Below are 20026 nucleotides of genomic sequence, written 5' to 3'. Positions count from 1 at the left end.
AAAGTATGACATTACTTTGCAGGCTATCTCTGCAGTAGACTGCAACTCCGCCCCCTTTGGTAGTTCTATCTTGACGGAAGATGTTATAGTTGGGTATGGAAATCTCTGAATTTTTGGTGGCCTTCCTGAGCCAGGATTCAGACACGGCAAGGACATCAGGGTTAGCAGAGTGTGCTAAAGCAGTGAGTAAAACAAACTTAGGGAGGAGGCTTCTGATGTTGACATGCATAAAACCAAGGCTTTTTCGATCACAGAAGTCAACAAATGAGGGTACCTGGGGACATGCAGGGCCTGGGTTTACCTCCACATCACCCGCGGAACAGAGAAGGAGTAGTATGAGGGTGCGGCTAAAGGCTATCAAAACTGGTCGCCAGACTGGGGGCAGAGGATAAGAGGAGCAGGTTTCTGGGCATGGTAGAATATATTCAGGGCATAATGCACAGACAGGGGTAATGGTAGGGGTCGGGTATACTGGAGGTAAGCCCAGGCACTGGGTGATGATGAGACAGGTTGAATCTCTGGACATGCTGGTTGTAATGGGTGAGGTCACCTCATGTGTGGGAGGTGGGACAAAGGAGGTAACAGGGGTATGCAGAGTGGGTCTAGGGGCTCCATTGTGAACTAAAACAATTATAACTAACCTGAACAACAGTATACAAGGCATATTGACATCTGAGAGAGACATACAGCGAGGCATACAGTAATCACAGGTGTTGAATTTGGAAAGCTAGCTAAAAACAGTAGGCGAGGCTAATCCGCTAGCACAACAAACAGCAGGTAAAATGCGTTGACTAGGCAACGGGGCCGACAGGTAAGACAAACAAGCAGAAAGGAGTACGTGATTAATGGACAGTCCAGCCGTCAGCTATGTAGCCAAGAGATCAGTGTCCAGGGGGCAGCGGTGGATGGGCAGGGGGCTGGCGAGTGTTATCCAGGTTTTTTTTTTTTTTTTTTTTTTAAACTAACAATGACTAACTAGCTTGTAGCTAAGCTGGTTAGACCTGGAGGTTCTTGAGTGTGTCATAAAAATAAGAGTAAAAGTAACAGCGATTCCGTATCACATTGGGTGAGGCAGGTTTCGGAAGGTATAAACAAATTAAAAATCAAAAAGAGATAGAAAGTAAATGGGGTCAGAGAGTGATTGGGACGCGGTGGTACAGACGGTTAGCAGGCCTGTGCTAACAAGCTAACAGTTCTAGGCCCGAGCTAGACAAGGTAGCAGTTAGCGGACCGGAGCTTGACAAGCTAGCCGTTAGCAGGCCGAATTAGCAAGCAGGGAGATAGCGAGGGCTAGAGAGTTAACCTTTGGGGGACGTCGCGATGGGGTGAGTCTGTTTATTTATTCCTCTTCATGCGGTGAGCTGGAGATACAGCGATTCAGAAAGCTCGCGGGCCTTGGCCAGCAGATGGATCTTTGGCGATGTCGCAGCGGAAAAGCCTGTTGAAACCCCTCGGACAAACTGTCGGCGGACCAGTCATGATGGATCGGCGGGGCTCCGTGTCGGCAGTAGAGGGTCAGTAGAGGGTCCAGGCCAATTGGCAAATTAGGTATTTTTGGACCTCTTCGGTAGTCGGGAGATGGGCCTCGAGGCTAGCTCCAGGCTAACTGGTGCTTGCTCTGGGACAGAGACGTTAGCCAGGAGTAGCCATCGGATTGCAGCTAGCTATTTACGATGATCCGGTATAAAGCTTCAGAGCTTCGGTAGGAATCCGGAGATGTGGTAGAGAAAAAGCAGTCTGATATGCTTTGGGTAGATGTCGCGCTGGTGTCCTAGTTAGCGTTGAAGACCGCTAGCAGTGGCTAGCTAGTAGCTAGTTAGCGGCAGCTTCTGGTGAGGGTTCCGATTCTAAAGCATAGAAAAAGCAGATCCCACCACATTGGGTGATGCGGGTTGCAGGAGAATATATTCAGCCTGTGGTTGGGAAGTGAGATTAAAATATGTACGAAATATATACGGGAGAAAAAAGAGGAAAAAAAACTATATTTACACTATACAGGACGGGACAAGACAAAACACACGTCCGACTGCTACGCCATCTTGGGATAAGGAGGTGAAGGCGGTGGATGAATGGCACGACAATGGTCCTCAGGATCTCGTCACGGTATTTCTGTGCATTCAAATTGCCACCTATAAAAATGCAATTGTGTTCGTTGTCTGCTTATTCCTGCCCATACCATAACCCCAGCGCTACCAAGGGGCACTCTAATCACAATGTTGACATCAGCAAACCGCTCACCCACACGACTCCATACGCGCTGTCTGCCATCTGGCCGGTATAGTTGAAACCCAGATTTATCTGTGAAGATCACACTTCTCCAGCGGGCCAGTGGCCATTGAAGGTGAGCATTTGCCCACATAAATCAGGTACGTTGCCAAACTGCAGTCAGGTCAAGTCCCTGGTGAGAACGACGAGCACACAGATGAGCTTCCCTGAGACGGCTTCTGACAGTTTGTGCAGAAATTATTTGGTTGTGCAAACCCACAGTTTCATCAACTCTCCGGGTGGCTGGTCTCAGACGATCCCTCAGGGGAAGAAGCCTGAAGATGTGGAGGTCCTGGACTGGTGTGGTTACATGTGGTCTGAGGTTATGAGGCCGGTTGGAAGTACTGCGAAATTCTCTGAAATGGCATTGAAGGTGGCTTATGGTAGAGAAATTAACATAATCTTCTCTGGTAACAGTGCAGGTGGACATTCCTGCAGTCAGCATCTAAGTTGCACGCTCCCTCAACTTGAAATGCCTGTGAAATGTTTTGGGAAACATGGAAAATAATATCAAATATCTAGCAACACTTTACATTAGAGTTTTTTGTTGTTGTTCAGTGTATATATAATGAAAACTTGTCAAAAACACCTACTGTACATCATTTGAAATGTTGCGCAGGTTGTGCTTTGTGATGCCTTGAGGGTCCAATACAGGGGGATACATTTACTCAGATTAGTGATTCTGGTCTGAATATACAGTAGGGAAGCAGTAGTCAAGCTAACATTTTAGGCTCTATAATAAGCTATAATGTAGCATTGTTCGTGGTTTAACAACTATAATTTAAAAAATCACACATCATTTCTTTAAGATTTGCAACCATCCCATTGCAGTATCATCCACATTACACTAAATGCAAATAGCAAAAATCCATATAATTTTTGCCCCATTTAAATCGATGTCTGTTCCTCAAATTAGCTCGGATTTACTGGGACTAAAACAATGTTTCAAGGAACCACAGACTTATTCTGTATAACAAAGACAATATATATTTTTTCCTACTTTCATTCTATCTCACCAAAACTAGTTAAGCAGCTTTGACTGTTGAACCATCCATATACTGTATAAACCCCATCTATCAAACTGTCTAATCTAGACCATCCATATACTGTATAAACCCCATCTATCAAACTGTCTAATCTAGACCATCCATATACTGTATAAACCCCATCTATCAAACTGTCTAATCTAGACCATCCATATACTGTATAAACCACATCTATCAAACTGTCTAATATAGTCTCTATAAACCCCATCTATCAAACTGTCTAATCTAGACCATCCATATACTGTATAAACCACATCTATCAAACTGTCTAATCTAGACCATCCATATACTGTATAAACCCCATCTAATCAAACTGTACTGTATAAACCCCATTTATCAAACTAGACCATCCATATACTGTATAAACCCCTATCAAATCTAATCAAACTGTCTCAAATCTAATAGACCATCCATATACTGTATAAACCACATCTATCAAACTGTCTAATATAGACCATCATATACTGTATAAACCCCATCTATCAAACTGTCTAACTATAGACCATCCATATACTGTATAAACCCCATCTATCAAACTGTCTAATCTAGACCATCCATATACTGTATAAACCCCATCTATCAAACTGTCTAATCTAGACCATCCACACAGTTAAAGCTACAGTCTATACTGATAAACCCCATCTATCAAAAGTGGTGTCCCATACCATCACTTGTTTTGGTATACAGCTGAACATTGAACAGTCTTCTAGACCAAATCTCAGACTGTAGCTTTAACTCTATCAAAACACTATGCAGCTTGTCATGCAATGTCAGTCTACTGAAGGAGAGCAGACATCCATATACTGTATAAACCCCATCTATCAGACAAAATGTTTGATGTTATGAATGGGTATGGCAGATATAAGTGGTTCCAGACATAAACCCCATGGGTGTATTATACATTACTGTCTATTGGGTGTGTTGGATAGTAGCGCTGGGAATTGCCAGTGACCTCAAACTGGATACGATATTATCTATCAAACAAATCTTACTTAGGTGCTGATATGATATGTATTATGATTACAATTTTCTAATACACGATTCTACATGTTCTATTACTGTGACTTTATTGTGATTACTGTTCCAAACATATTGCTCACCATATGTCTGTGGCAGAGAGACTAGAAATCATGAAAATAATGGAAATTGCCCCCAAAAATATGCTTTCTATTTCAAAATGAAAACGTTGAGAACAGTCTATGAAGGAAAATAAGAGTTTTAGTGCAGAGACAACCAACTAACACAAACATAATAGTTTGATATTGTTGATGCGATACTGACATGATATATCGTGGAAAATAATATCCCGATATGTAACTATCCATTTTTCCCTTCATTACTATTGGATGGGCGTTCTAACGGTCTTGCTGTTATAAATGTAGTTCCTTATTGACACCATTGAGGAAGGGTTTGTTAAGATGACAGATTAGTTTTGTAGCTTCTGGTCACTACTGTATGTATTGTCTTATCAAAAGGAATACAATGAAATATAGTGATTTAAAGATATGCTTTTTATTCAAATGTCCAGAAGCAGATGTAGCAGAAAAGGAACAACAAATAACAAATGCAGCGTGTATAAAATAGTGAAGGTGAAACACCCTGAAACGCTATTATCTCCTCATAATATTAGATTGTTCCATTAATCAAAGATATAATTAATTCTTTAAATCCAATATGATTCTTTCCTTTATTGTGATAAAATGTGAAAACAACGCATGTGGTCTGTGACCCAATTCACTGAATGAATTTGAATGTTAAGAAATATTTTTGTACTGCTTCAAGTGAGGAATCACCTCAAAAGTACTTCCAAAGTACTCAAAACATTCAAATTCATTCAGTGAAATAAAAGTGAAATAAAAAACATATAGTGAAATAAAAACAGTTCTGTCAGCGTCTGTCAAACATCCGTCCAACATATAAGGTCAGTTTCCTGGACCCAGATTACGTTTACTCCTGGACTAAAAAGCATGTCGAATGGAGAATCTCAATTGAAAGTAACTAGTCCAGGATTAGGCTTAATCTGTATCCGGTATACCATCCCAAAGAGCAAGACATGGTGTTTTTCCCCCTAATAAATAGGAGTTACTGTTTCCAGTGCTGTTTCCAGAGTACTGTTTCCAGCCCCTTCCATGTCCACCAATCCCCAGTGGGCTCCGATGGAGGTGATTCCAGCACCGTTGAAGCGACCGCTGAGGATCCTCAGCTCATTGCCCATGTTGGCTGGGTAGAAGTTGAAGGAGATTTGGTTGGGCAGGCCGGCTGACAGAGTGCGCCCCATGTTGGTGGTTAACACCAGGTAGCAGATGTAGTCTGCTGGGTTGTACTTCCCAGACACCTCAACGATGGCCTCATCATTAAACAGCTCCATCACCTGCTTTACACTCCCTTCGTTACCGAACACAGGAGACCAGGTGTTGCCGTATCTCAGCTGGAACCTAAAACAGAGGAAGCTTTTCACGTTGGTTGTGTTTTGATAAGGCACATTCAGACCGAGACAGCAGGTCGCGTCAGAGAATATCAAGGAATTACATTTTACATTGTACTCCGGGTTAGATACGATAACAATATTGTTTGGTCATAAACTGAATATGTAATAAACACAACAAAGAAAGAAAGAAAGAAAGAAAGAAAGTCTGTTGTGCAGTGTAGTTGGACTGAGTCAGTGGTGTAGTTGGATAGTGTAGTTGGACTGAGTCAGTGGTGTTTGTTGGGTAGTGTAGTTGGACTGAGTCAGTGGTGTCTGTTTGGTAGTGTAGTTGGACTGAGTCAGTGGTGTCTGTTGGGTAGTGTAGTTGGACTGAGTCAGTGGTGTTTGTTGGGTAGTGTAGTTGGACTGAGTCAGTGGTGTTTGTTGGGTAGTGTAGTTGGACTGAGTCAGTGGTGTTTGTTGGGTAGTGTAGTTGGACTGAGTCAGTGGTGTTTGTTGGGTAGTGTAGTTGGACTGAGTCAGTGGTGTTTGTTGGGTAGTGTAGTTGGACTGAGTCAGTGGTGTTTGTTGGATAGTGTAGTTGGACTGAGTCAGTGGTGTTTGTTGGGCAGTGTAGTTGGACTGAGTCAGTGGTGTTTGTTGGGTAGTGTAGTTGGACTGAGTCAGTGGTGTTTGTTGGGTAGTGTAGTTGGACTGAGTCAGTGGTGTTTGTTGGGTAGTGTAGTTGGACTGAGTCAGTGGTGTTTGTTGGATAGTGTAGTTGGACTGAGTCAGTGGTGTTTGTTGGGTAGTGTAGTTGGACTGAGTCAGTGGTGTTTGTTGGGTAGTGTAGTTGGACTGAGTCAGTGGTGTTTGTTGGATAGTGTAGTTGGACTGAGTCAGTGGTGTTTGTTGGGTAGTGTAGTTGGACTGAGTCAGTGGTGTTTGTTGGATAGTGTAGTTGGACTGAGTCAGTGGTGTTTGTTGGGCAGTGTAGTTGGACTGAGTCAGTGGTGTTTGTTGGATAGTGTAGTTGGACTGAGTCAGTGGTGTTTGTTGGGCAGTGTAGTTGGACTGAGTCAGTGGTGTTTGTTGGATAGTGTAGTTGGACTGAGTCAGTGGTGTTTGTTGGGTAGTGTAGTTGGACTGAGTCAGTGGTGTTTGTTGGGTAGTGTAGTTGGACTGAGTCAGTGGTGTCTGTTCATGGGTCAGGGTCTGCTCACCCGCTGATGTAGTTGTTGCTGTTGTAGTTGTAGTAGTAGTAGTAGTAGTAGTAGTAGTTGTTGGTCTCCCACACTCTGACTCCCGTGATGCGTCCCTCACCGTAGGAAGCAAATGGAGTGCCAAGTCCCTGACCCACCGCAGAGGAATACGAGTACGGGTCTTTGATGGCTAAAATAACATGGCCAATATGTTTACTATATATACTATATTAATAATACATATTTATATACATCATTTAATTTTTACCAACACATTTCTGAAAGATCTTTACATCATGAATAAAGTGCAGATGAATTAACTGAAGTACATTCTGCAATGATTTAATACATTAGTTTATGTCTCAAAGAAGAACTCCTAAGTCTAACTGAAAAAGACAAATTGGTGAAAGCACAAAAGCTATTATTTTATCATTATAATTCAGAATTGTATTTTCATAACTCACGCAAAGCCAAGCAGCCAGCCAAGAACATTGAGACAACCAGGATTAAGAACATTCTGCAAAAGTGAGGCATCAACACTTAAGACCTTAAATTTCAGTCAGTTTCACTCTCATTCCGTTTCACTTTAAATGGTAAAACTTGAAAAAATATAGTTAATAATGTTTTTCATAGAAGTTTGTCAAAACAAATAAGTCATTTTACCTGTCAGGTCAGTGTTTCCTAGGAGGGAAAAGAAAATAACCTTTTGAATTGTGATGTAACAAACAACAAACCATTGCTGAATGTGAAATGTTATAAAACGGCTCTATAAAGTTGAACCTCCTCTTGTTTACTACAATCACTCTTGCAGTGCTAAGCTACTGTCACATTAAAAATAATGTCAGATCATTGAATTTAAATTTAGTGGGAAAAGGGCCAAAATGTTTGTGACCAAGAACCAAGAGATAATGAGTATTAACGTTTCCCACACCAGTATTATGCATTAAAAACAAGTACACATTTTCAATTTAGTTAGTTGTGTAGTTACCCACAGTGCTATCTTGAGATGTGTGTGAAAACCTGTGAAAGCTTCTTGTCTCTCTGTCTCTGCCAGGTCCTTCTAGTCTACTGCTTCCTCTAAGAACTGCATTTATACCTGCTGAACATTCCATCAGCTCTAGATGGAAGGAGCATGACAAAGAACACCTTTAGTCAATCACTATTGAGAAGTCAGACATTGTTTACTAATTGGTCGAGCTACTTTGGGAGGGAGTATCAAGGAAGTACTATAAGGAAATAATAATTGTGTTCTTTTGAATTGTAACAAATTAATGATCTGAAATAGGGATTAAAAAAATATACAATCGAACAACCGAACAAATAAAATAATGTACCAAAATTGTATGAATGTGTGCGAAAATCGCTCAAAATCAGTCTCCCAATCTTCAGTTGTTTTATTACACCAAGAGGAACTCCTTCCCTTCAAACATTAACATGCTGAAAAAGACAAGTGGAGCTGGTCATTAACAGGATGGTTAGTTCATTGGTTTGCTCAAATACCTACAGTATTTTATTGTAGAATATTTGTTTCAGTACACGTATTTCAATTTAATTCTAGATGTGCAGACGAGATTCAACATTTTTAGCCTCCATTATTGTCCGACGTTTTCTGCAGTCTGTTACAACACTCACATCTTCATTAAATCACTGGCAACCTGTTCATGTTACTACAGGATAACAATATGATTTCATGTTCTGCATATTAACCAGATAAATATCAGTAGAAGTTACAAAGTGAGAAAATAAATAAAAGATTATATACACATTACTAAGTGAAATACCCTGAGGCACTTGTTACTACCTATCTATAAAATGTGATAGTTCAATTAACATATTGTTAGATTACTTGTTAGATATCACTGCATGGTCGGAACAAGAAGCACAAGCATTTCGCTACACTCGCATTAACATCTGCTAACCATGTGTATGTGACCAATAAAATTTGATTTGATTTGTGAGTAATACAAATACAGTGGGGCAAGAAAGTATTTAGTCAGCCACCAATTGTGCAAGTTCTCCCACTTAAAAATATGAGAGAGGCCTGTAATTTTCATCATAGGTACACATCAACTGTGTCAGACAAAATGAGAAAAAAAAATCCAGAAAATCACATTGTAGGATTTTTAATGAATGGCACCTGTTTGAACTTGGTATCAGTATAAAAGACACCTGTCCACAACCTCAAACAGTCACACTCCAAACTCCACTATGGCCAAGACCAAAGAGCTGTCAAAGGACACCAGAAACAAAATTGTGGACCTGCACCAGGCTGGGAAGACTGATTCTGCAATAGGTAAGCAGCTTGGTTTGAAGAAATCAACTGTGGGAGCAATTATTAGGAAATGGAAGACATACAAGACCACTGAAAATCTCCCTCGATCTGGGGCACCACGCAAGATCTCACCCCGTGGGGTCAAAATGATCACAAGAAAAAAATCCCAGAGCCACATGGGGGGACCTAGTGAATGACCTGCAGAGAGCTGGGACCAAAGTAACAAAGCCTACCATCAGTAACACACTACGCCACCAGGGACTCAAATCCTGCAGTGCCAGACGTGTCCCCCTGCTTAAGCCAGTACATGTCCAGGCCCGTCTGAAGTTTGCTAGAGAGCATTTGCATGATCCAGAAGAAGATTGGGAGAATGTCATATGGTCAGATGAAACCAAAATAGAACTTTTTGGTAAAAGCTCAACTCGTCGTGTTTGGAGGACAAAGAATGCTGAGTTGCATCCAAAGAACACCATACCTACTGTGAAGCATGGAGGTGGAAACATCATGCTTTGGGGCTGTTTTTCTGCAAAGGGAGCAGGACGACTGTCCGTGTAAAAGAAAGAATGAATGGGGCCATGTATCGTGAGATTTTGAGTGAAAACCTCCTTCCATCAGCAAGGGCATTGAAGATGAAACGTGGCTGGGTCTTTCAGCATGACATTGATCCCAAACACACCGCCCGGGCAATGAAGAAGTGGCTTCGTAAGAAGCATTTCAAGGTCCTGGAGTGACCTAGCCAGTCTCCAGATCTCAACCCCATAGAAAATCTTTGGAGGGAGTTGAAAGTCCGTGTTGCCCAGCCACAGCCCCAAAACATCACTGCTCTAGAGGAGATCTGCATGGAGGAATGGGCCAAAATACCAGCAACAGTGTGTGAAAACCTTGTGAAGAAAACATTTGACCTCTGTCATTGCCAACAAAGGGTATATAACAAAGTATTGAGATAAACTTTTGTTATTGACCAAATACTTATTTTCCACCATAATTTGCAATTAATTCATTAAAAATCCTACAATGTGATTTTCTGGATATTTTTTCTCATTTTGTCTCTCATAGTTGAAGTGTACCTATGATGAAAATTACAGGCCTCTCTCATCTTTTTAAGTGGGAGAACTTGCACCATTGGTGGCTGACTAAATACTTTTTGCCCCACTGTATGTAATGTAGGACCTTATTGCTAAAAAATAAAATGTCAATGTAGCAGATACCTTGACAGAGTTGATCAGGCTGTTGACTGTGGAATGTTGTCGCACTTCTTTTCAATGGCTGTGCGGAGATGCAGGATTTTGGTGGGAACTGGAACACGCTGTCATGCGCGTTGATCCGGGGCATTCCAAACATGCTCTGTGGGAGACATGTCTGGTGAGTATGCAGGGCATGGAAGAACTGGGATCCAGGAATTGTGTACAGATCCTTGCGACATGGGGCCGTGCATTATCTTGCTGGAACATGAGGTGAAGTTTGCGGATGAATGGCACCATAATGGGCCTCAGAATCTCGTCACGGTATCTATTTGCATTCAAATTGTCTTCGATAAAATGCAATTGTGTTCGTTGTCCATAGCTTATGACTGCCCATACCATAACCCCACATACACCATGGGGCACTCTTTTCACAAAATTTACATCAGCAAACCACTCGCCCACACAACGTCATACACGTGGTCTGTGGTTGTGATTCCGGTTAGACGCACTGCCAAACTATCTAACGATCAAACGTTTTAGAGAAATAAGGAACATTTCTGGGATATTTTATTACGGCTCATGAAGCATGAAACCCACATTTCACATGTTGCATTTAAAAAATTATGTTGAGTGTAAAGTAGTTAGGTCACATAAAGATGTATGTAATTCATATGAATGAAATCATCAACATGTATTGATCACATCTTTACTAATGCTGCAGAAATGAACTTTAAAGCAGTATCCAAATCCATGTGATATAGTGATCACAATATAATAGCCATATCTAGGAAGTTCCAAAGGCTGGGCCTAATATAGTGTATAAGAGGTCATACAATATGTTTTGTAGTTATTCATATGTTGATGATGTAAAGAATATTTGCTGGTCTGTGGTGTGTAATGAGGAGCAACCAGATCCTGCACTTGACACATTTATCAAATAGCTTATTCCAGTTACTAATAAGCAACGCACCCATTAAGAAAATGACTGTAAAAACTGTTAAATCCCCTTGGATTGATGAGGAATTGAAAAGTTGTATGGTTGATAGGGATGAGGCCAAAGGTATGGCAAGTAAGTCTGTCAGCCCAACTGATTGGCAAATGTACTGTAAATTAAGAAATCATGTGACTAAGCTTAAGAAAAAGAAAAAGAAACTATACCATGAAACAAAGATAATAAAGAATGATAGTGAAAAGATTTGGAGAACCTTAAATGACATTTTGGGGAAAAAAGCCAACACGGCTCCATCATTCATTGAATCAGATGGCTCATTTATCACAAAACCCACTGATATTGCAAACTACTTTAATTACTTTTTCAGATAAACAAACTAAGGGATGACATGCCAGCAACAAACGCTGATACTACACATCCAAGTATATCTGACCAAATGATCAAAGACAGGAATTGTACTTTTGAATTCTGTAAAGTCAGTGTGGAGAGATATTTTTTATTTATTGTTGTCTATCAACAATGACAAGCCACCGGGGTCTGACAATCTGGAAGGATAATTACTGAGGATAATAGTGGATGATATTGCTACTCCATCAATTTAAGCCTACTAGAAAGTGTGTGCCCTCAGGCCTGTAGGCAAGCTAAAGTATTTCCACTACCCAGGAATAGTAAAGACCCCTTTACTGGCTCATATAGCTGACCAGTCAGTCTGTTACCAACCCTTAGTTAACTTCTGGAAAGAATTGTGCTTGACCAGATGCCGGTGTGGTAAGGAAACGACACTATACTCAACACTATACACGTCAGCTACTACAGCAACTGAAATGACTGAAACACTTAACAAAGAGTTGCAGTTAGTTTCGGAATGGGTAGCAAGGACTAAGTTAGTCCCAAATATTTCCGAAAATAAAAGTTTTATATTTTGCACAAATCATTCACTAAACGCTGAATCTCAACTACACCTCATATTGAATAATGTGGAAATTGAGCAAGTTGAGGTGATTCAACTGCTTGGAGTAACTCTGGATTGTAAACTGTCATTGTCAAAACCTATTGATACCACGGTAGCTAAGATGGGGAGAAGTCTGTCTCTAATAAAATGCTGCTCTGCCTTCTTAACAACACTATCAACAAGGCAGGTCCTACAGGCCCTGGTTTAACAACACTATCAACAAGGCAGGTCCTACAGTTCCTGGTTTTGTCGCACCTGGACTACTGTTCAGTCATGTGGTCAGGTGCCACAAAGAGGGATTTGGAAAAATTACAGTTGGCTCAGAACAAAGCAGCCCGGCTGGCTCTTAAAAGCACACGGAGAGCTAACATTAATGACATGCATGTCAATCTCTCATGGCCCAAAGTGGAGTTGAGATTGACTTCCTCATTACTTGTTTCTGTAAGAGGTGTTGACAAGCTGAAGATACCGAGCTGTCTGTTAAAATACTGGCACCCATGCATACCCCACAAGACATGCCACCATAGGTCTCGTGACACTCCCCAAGTCCAGAACAGACTATGGGAGGCGCACAGTACTACATAGAGCCATGACTACATGGAACTCTATTCCACATCAGGTAACTGATGCATGCACTAGAATCAGATTTTAAAAGCAGGTAAAAATACACCTTATGGAACAGCGTGGACTGTGTAGTAACACAAACATAGGCACAGACACATGCATACAAACACATGATAACATACACACTATGCACACATATACATGGATTTTGCATTGTAGATATGTGGTAGTGGAGTATGGGCCTGAGGGCACACACTTGGTGTGTTGTGAATTCTGTAATGATTGTTTTTAAAATTGTACAACTGCCCTAATTTTGTCGGACCCCAGGAAGAGTAGCTGCTGCCTTGGCAGCATGGGGATCCAAAATAAATACATATACAAATAACCCCTAGAGTCTAGTGACTTGGTTACAGTACTGGTTGAATGATGGTTAACTGACAGATGGCAGCAATTTTCTGATATCTCTAACATTTAATGTGAATGTTTCACTCCTCTAAAACAGACCTGTGTTTGGAGATATATCTCTCTCCTGTCTGGCAAGAGAAACCGATTCTGACGATTAGAGCAGTTTCCCACAACCTGCCTGCCTAATGAATAGAACGGAATGGGGATATATCTGTCTGTCACTGAACTTAATCATCATAATAACAGGAAAGTCCAACCCAGAGCCAGAAAGTATCACCTAAGTTCATGATCTCACCGCAGTGTCGAGCCTGTTTGACTACTTTATGGAGCAGAAAAATGCTTGGCATTGCTTTTAGGGGGTAATATTTAGATCGGACCAAAGATTTTTAAATGTTGTCATCAGCACAAAGTTCAACAACGGCCCCAATAGATGCTACATATTAGTCCAAATCTAGAAGGGGTAATAGACATGCATTATTTATCTCTATTAAAAGCAGACTAAGAGAGCAGTACACTGATTCACAACATGTTAACAGATTGCAAAGGAATACCTTACCCATACAAGAACAATACACAACAGAGACAAATGAAAAGAGAATAATGAAAGAGACAAATTAAATTGTTTCAAAAGCACCGCGTCTTCCCTTCAAAGAAAATAGTTTTTAGGCTTGATAATGTTACACTATCAGCGAAACTATTAAAACTATCAAACATTGAGAGATGAAAGATACATGATTTTATATCTTTCTTTCTTTTTTTCTTGGTCAATTTTTTGGGGAAGCCTGGCTTCCCTTGGCATCCATGAATACACACCACTGATAGGAATTTTAAAAAGACATACACTAAACAAAATAACAATTACATTAATATACCAGAGGAATTCGAAATTCACATTTGTTTATATTTTTCATTTGACCAAATTAGTCTTATTGAGATAAAAAAAAGATATATATATTTTTTAAGAGTGACCTGGCCAAAATAGCAGCACATAAGGTTTCATACAGAGACACATTTACAACATAAAAACACAAAACACAACCATATAAAAACATCAACATACACATTGATCAGACAAGATGCTTTGATTGGGGTGTAGTGCATCTACAGGTAGGTGTCAACACATTGATCAGACAAGATGCTTTGATTGGGGTGTAGTGCATCTACAGGATTGATCAGACAAGATGCTTTGGTTGGGGTGTAGTGCATCTACAGGTAGGTGTCAACACATTGATCAGACAAGATGCTTTGATTGGGGTGTAGTGCATCTACAGGTAGGTGTCAACACATTGATCAGACAAGATGCTTTGATTGGGGTGTAGTGCATCTACAGGTAGGTGTCAACACATTGATCAGACAAGATGCTTTGATTTGTGCATCTACAGGTTGTCAACACATTGATCAGACAAGATGCTTTGGTTGGGGTGTAGTGCATCTACAGGTAGGTGTCAACACATTGATCAGACAAGATGCTTTGATTGGGGTGTAGTGCATCTACAGGTAGGTGTCAACACATTGACTGCCCCCCTTCCCCCACTTCATTGTTCAGGTCAACAAGATACAATCATGTGAGATTACATGATAGTTCTGACTGGTCTGCTGGACAACACAATAATTTTTTAAATTAAAATGATTATATTTTAGACTCCGTCTCCCCATCTTTAGTTGTTTCTGACACAGGATTTGCAGAACTATGAAACCATATCGCTTTGTGTGTGTGTGTCTTCTCTTGTGTTGAAATGTCGTTTTTTTTTAGATCTGGTCAAGGTAGCAATTTTCATCTATAAACTTCTATAGACTCATTTCCTGATGAGCAAATGATGCCACGCATGTTTTCTTCTAAAGACAGGTGTAGAGGAGGCAGACAGAAACAGTCATACACTGTTATAATGATCATAGGTCCACAAGTGACTTGGTTGCAAAACTGGTTGAATGATGGTTAATTGACAGATGGCAGCAATTTTCTGATATCTCTAGCATTTAATGTCAATGTTTCACTCCTCTAAAACATACCTGTGTGTGGAGATATATCTCTCTCCTTTCTGGCAAGAGAAACAGATTCTGACGATTACAACAGTTTCCCACAACCTGCCTGCCTAATGAATAGAAAGGAATGGGGATATATCTGTCTGTCACTGAACTTAATCATCATAATAACAGGAAAGTCCAACCCAGAGCCAGAAAGTATCACCTAAGTTCATGATCTCACTGCAGTGTCGAGCCTGTTTGACTACTTTATGGAGCAGGAAAATGCTTGGCATTGCTTTTAGGGGGTAATATTTAGATCGGACCAAAAAAACTGTAATTTTGTCATTGATACAAAGTTCAACAAAGGCCCCAATAGATGCTGCAAATTAGTCCAAATTCAGGAGGAGTATAAGACACAAACTCAGCAAAAAAGAAACGTGTTTTCAGGACCCTGTATTTCAAAGATAATTGATTTAAAATCCAAATAACTTCACTGACTTCGTTGTAAAGTGTTTAACACTTTTCCCCATGCTTGTTCCATGAACCATAAACAATTAATGAACATTCACCTGTGGAACCAAAACTTTAAGACACTAACAGCTTACAGACGGTAGGCAATTAAGGTCACAGTTATGAAAACTTAGGACAGGAAAAAAGAACAACAAAAGAAAGATGTCCCTACTTAGGCATCTGCGCATTCTGAAGTGTATCCAGTCTAGGCCATCAGGCTTCATCTGCGTGAACGTGCCTTAGGCATGCTAAGAGGCATGAGGACTGATTCACAAGATGTTAACAGGGGCCAGGGAATAAATTGCAATGTCCAAACTGTAAGACGACAAAGAAAGAGAATAAGGGGAAACAGGACAAATTAAAGTCATCCTCGCAATGGCAGAACACGTCTTCACCGGCAAAAATGTTTTTGCCTTGATGAACAACTATCCGAAACTATTAAAATTGAACCAGACAGGACTGGAAAAAGTGATTTTTTCTTTAACCTTTTTTTATGGTCAATTTTGGGGAAGAATGGCTTCCCTTGGCACCATGAATACACACCACTGATAGGAATTTGGAGGTGGAGGGTCCTAAACAAAATGGTCTTACATTAATATCACAGCATCAGGAACTGAGCTTGTTGTCATTGCAGACAATTCAATGTTTGTTTCCTTTTTACCCATTTGAGGCCAAATTAGTCTTATTGAGATAAAAAAAAAAGAGCCATCTCAATCCCATTGAGCAAAGGGACCATCTCATTTTTAAGAATGACCTTGTCAAAATAGCAGCACATAAAGTTTCATACAAAGACACATTTACAACATAAAAACACAAAACACCCACATCTCAATCACATTGAGCAATTCTGGGATGTTTGATCGGGGGGTGAGGACTGGGTAGGTGTCCCACATTGAAATGTCCAGGAACTTCCCCCAGGTTCATTGTGGAAGGTCAACAAGAACAATCACAGCAAGAACATGATAGTTCTGGTGCAGTCCTGCTGGAGATGCACTGCAGTTTTTAAATTAAAATGATTATATTTTAGACCAGATCTGACATCTTTAGTTGTTTCACTCCACAATTTCAGGGAACATTATTCCATTTCGTTAGTGTGTCTGTGGAACTTCTCTTGTTTATGAAATGTCAGTTGTTGAAGATATGTTCAGGTACAAATATTTCATGTTAAGTTTATAAATGCAGTTGACTGATAGACTCATTTTTTGATGAGCAAATGATGCCAGTTTACATGTTTTCTTCTAAAGACAGGTGTAGAGGAGGCAGACAGAAACAGTCATACACTGTTATAATGACACAGGTCCACAACACACTTGGTTGCAAAACTGGTTGAATGATGGTTAATTGACAGATGGCAGCAATTTTCTGATATCTCTAACATTTAATGTCAATGTTTCACTCCTCTAAAACAGTCCAGTGTGTGGAGATATATCTCTCTCCTTTCTGGCAAGAGAAACAGATTCACGATTACAACAGTTTCCCACAACCTGCCTGCCTAATGAATAGAATGGAATGGGGATATATCTGTCTGTCACTGAACTTAATCATCATAATAACAGGAAAGTCCAACCCAGAGCCAGAAAGTATCACCTAAGTTCATGATCTCACCTATAAGTGTCTGAGCCTGTTTGAACTGGACTGAATGGAGCAGAAAAATGCTTGGCATTGCTTTTAGGGGGGAATATTTAGATCGGGCCCAAAGATTTTTTAATTTTGTCATTGATACAAAGCTCAACAAAGGCCCCAATAGATGCTGCAAATTAGTCCAAATTCAGGAGGAGTATAAGACACAAACTCAGCAAAAAAGAAACGTCCCTTTTTCAGGACCCTGTATTTCAAAGATAATTGGTAAAATCCAAATAACTTCACTGATCTTCGTTGTAAAGTGTTTAACACTTTTCCCCATGCTTGTTCCATGAACCATAAACAATTAATGAACATTCACCTGTGGAACCATCCTTAAGACACTAACAGCTTACAGACGGTAGGCAATTAAGGTCACAGTTATGAAAACTTAGGACACTAAATAGGCCTTTCTACTCCTCCAAAAACACCAAAGAAAGATGCCCAGGGTCCCTGTTCATCTGCGTGAACGTGCCTTAGGCATGCTGCAAGGAGGCATGAGAACTGCAGATGCTTGGGGCCAGGGCAACAAATTGCAATGTCCAAACTGTAAGACGCCTAAGACATGCTACAGGGAAACAGGACGGACAGCTGATCATCCTCGCAATGGCAGACCACGTATCAGTAAATCACCAATGTCAAGCAACAATGCAAGCATCATGAAACATATCATTGTTTGGATAATAAACAAAACTATCACCGTCATTGGACCAGACAGGACTCTCAAAAAAGTGTTTTTGTCTAACCAGGTTTTATGGCCAGATTGTAAAGAATGAGCGTCACATTGAGGCCTCTACTCCGGAGCGGGATCTATTTGAGGTGGAGGGTCCGAAAAAGTCTGGGGCAATGTGTCACTGCATCATCGGACTGAGCTTGTTGTCATTGCAGACAATCTCATTGGCTGTACATTTACAGGGAAGACATCCTCCTCCCTCATGTGGTAACCCATTCTGCAGGCTCATCCTGACATGACCCTCCAGCATGACAATGCCACCAGCCATACTGCTCGTTCTGTGCGTGATTTCCTGCAAGACAGGAATGTCAGTGTTCTGACATGGCCAGCAAAGAGCCCGCATCTCAATCCCATTGAGCAATTCTGGGACCTGTTGGATCGGAGGGTGAGGACAGGGAACATTCCCCCCAGAAATGTCCAGGAACTTACAGGTGCCTTGGTGGAAGAGTGGGGTAACATCTCACAGCAAGAACTGGCAAATCTGGTGCAGTCCATGAGGAGGAGATGCACTGCAGTACTTAATGCAGCCGGTGGCTACACCAGATACTGACAGTTGCTTTTGATTTTGACCCCCCCAATGTTCAGGGACACATTATTCCATTTCTGTTAGTCACATGTCTGTGGAACTTGTTCTGTTTATGTCTCAGTTGTTGAATCGTGTTATGTTCATACAAATATTTACTTATTTATTTATGTTAAGTTTGCTGAAAATAAATGCAGTTGACAGTGAGAGGACGTTTCTTTTTTGATGAGTTTACATTTTGATGATCATTATTAAAAATTAATAAAGGGAGGGGGAGACACACTAGAAACCTTGCCTTAAACATAATGATTTAAAACACAGTACACACACACACACACACACTTTCTCAAACACACACAAACAGACACACACACACACACAAACACACGCACGCACGCACGCACGCACGCACGCACGCACGCACGCACGCACGCAGAGATCACACAGGACACACACACACACACACACACACACACACACACACTCCACACACACACACACACACACACACACACACACACACACACACACACACACACACACACACACACACACACACACACACACACGGGAATGAGGATATGCTAAAAAATCTGTCACACAAAACTTTGAACAACAATCAGAACTATGAAACTTGAGATCAGGTCATGGTAGCTATATTCGTCTATAGACTTCTATAGTCTTTCATCCTATAATCGTCTGTTCCATGCACTTGAACTGGACTGAACAGACTGTAAAATGTGTGCATATATTTCTCTTGTATACAGGGGTGAGAGGATTTGCCAGGTCTCTGAGAATGGTTTTGAACATCCAGTTTGGTCTGAAGACATTGAGTTAATTACTTCCCTTGGTGTTGGCTGCTTTTTCAGCCCTTCAATGCTTCTTCCTAATGGCTGACTTGTTCTGTTTGAGAACCGGACGTGGAGGAAGGAAGAGGAAATAAAAGTCATTCCAGACCCATCCTTTCTCTCCATCCTCCTCTCTTCTATATCAGCTGCTCCAGAGACCATAAAAGACCTTCTGCTCGTGATAAAAATATAATTCTGACTAGTTTAATTTTGTTTTCAATCATCCAGGCTGTATCACAATTGAAGGCCGTGATTGGGAGTCCCATTCCCATAGTGTCTGGAGGTTAATTGGCACAGTGTCCAAAGAAGGGCCAGAAGCCGTCATTGTAAATGGAATTTGTTCATAACTGGCTTGCCTAGTTAAACAAAGGTTCAAGAAAATCATTAAAAAATGCTCTAAAAACATAATTGTTCCACTCCAAAGACATGATTATAGTTTCCATGGTTGAGAAGTGCAAGATCTGGACAATAGGCCCTCCGATTTGACACACTGAACTCTACCAGAGAAGTAGTTGGTGAACCAGCCAAGGCAGTCATTTGAGAAGCCAAGGCTTCCTCCTCCCCTCCCAATGCAAGCC

The 20026-nt window shown here is 40.8% G+C and overlaps 1 protein-coding gene across 3 annotated transcripts; it reads right to left on the bottom strand.

Moving 5' to 3' along the window:
- Window positions 1-4807: 4807 nt before the first annotated feature.
- Window positions 4808-8002, bottom strand: LOC135575157 (zymogen granule membrane protein 16-like). Of its 3 annotated transcripts, none has more exons than XM_065027587.1 (6): window positions 7913-8002; window positions 7584-7601; window positions 7385-7437; window positions 6942-7110; window positions 5372-5746; window positions 4808-5280 (listed from the first exon to the last, which is right to left on the bottom strand). In XM_065027587.1, exons 3-5 carry the CDS (start codon window positions 7434-7436, stop codon window positions 5380-5382), a joined length of 588 nt encoding a protein of 195 aa, XP_064883659.1. In that variant the 5' UTR covers window position 7437; window positions 7584-7601; window positions 7913-8002; the 3' UTR covers window positions 4808-5280; window positions 5372-5379. The 3 variants fall into 3 exon arrangements, with proteins under 3 accessions (XP_064883659.1, XP_064883658.1, XP_064883657.1); XM_065027586.1 differs by having other exon boundaries at window positions 7909-7999; XM_065027585.1 differs by lacking the exons at window positions 7584-7601; window positions 7913-8002 and having other exon boundaries at window positions 7385-7454.
- Window positions 8003-20026: the final 12024 nt, after the last annotated feature.

Source organism: Oncorhynchus nerka, linkage group LG14, assembly GCF_034236695.1.
Source record: "Oncorhynchus nerka isolate Pitt River linkage group LG14, Oner_Uvic_2.0, whole genome shotgun sequence".
Classification (NCBI taxonomy): Eukaryota; Metazoa; Chordata; class Actinopteri; order Salmoniformes; family Salmonidae; genus Oncorhynchus; species Oncorhynchus nerka.
This window is presented reverse-complemented; position numbering and strand designations above follow the sequence as displayed.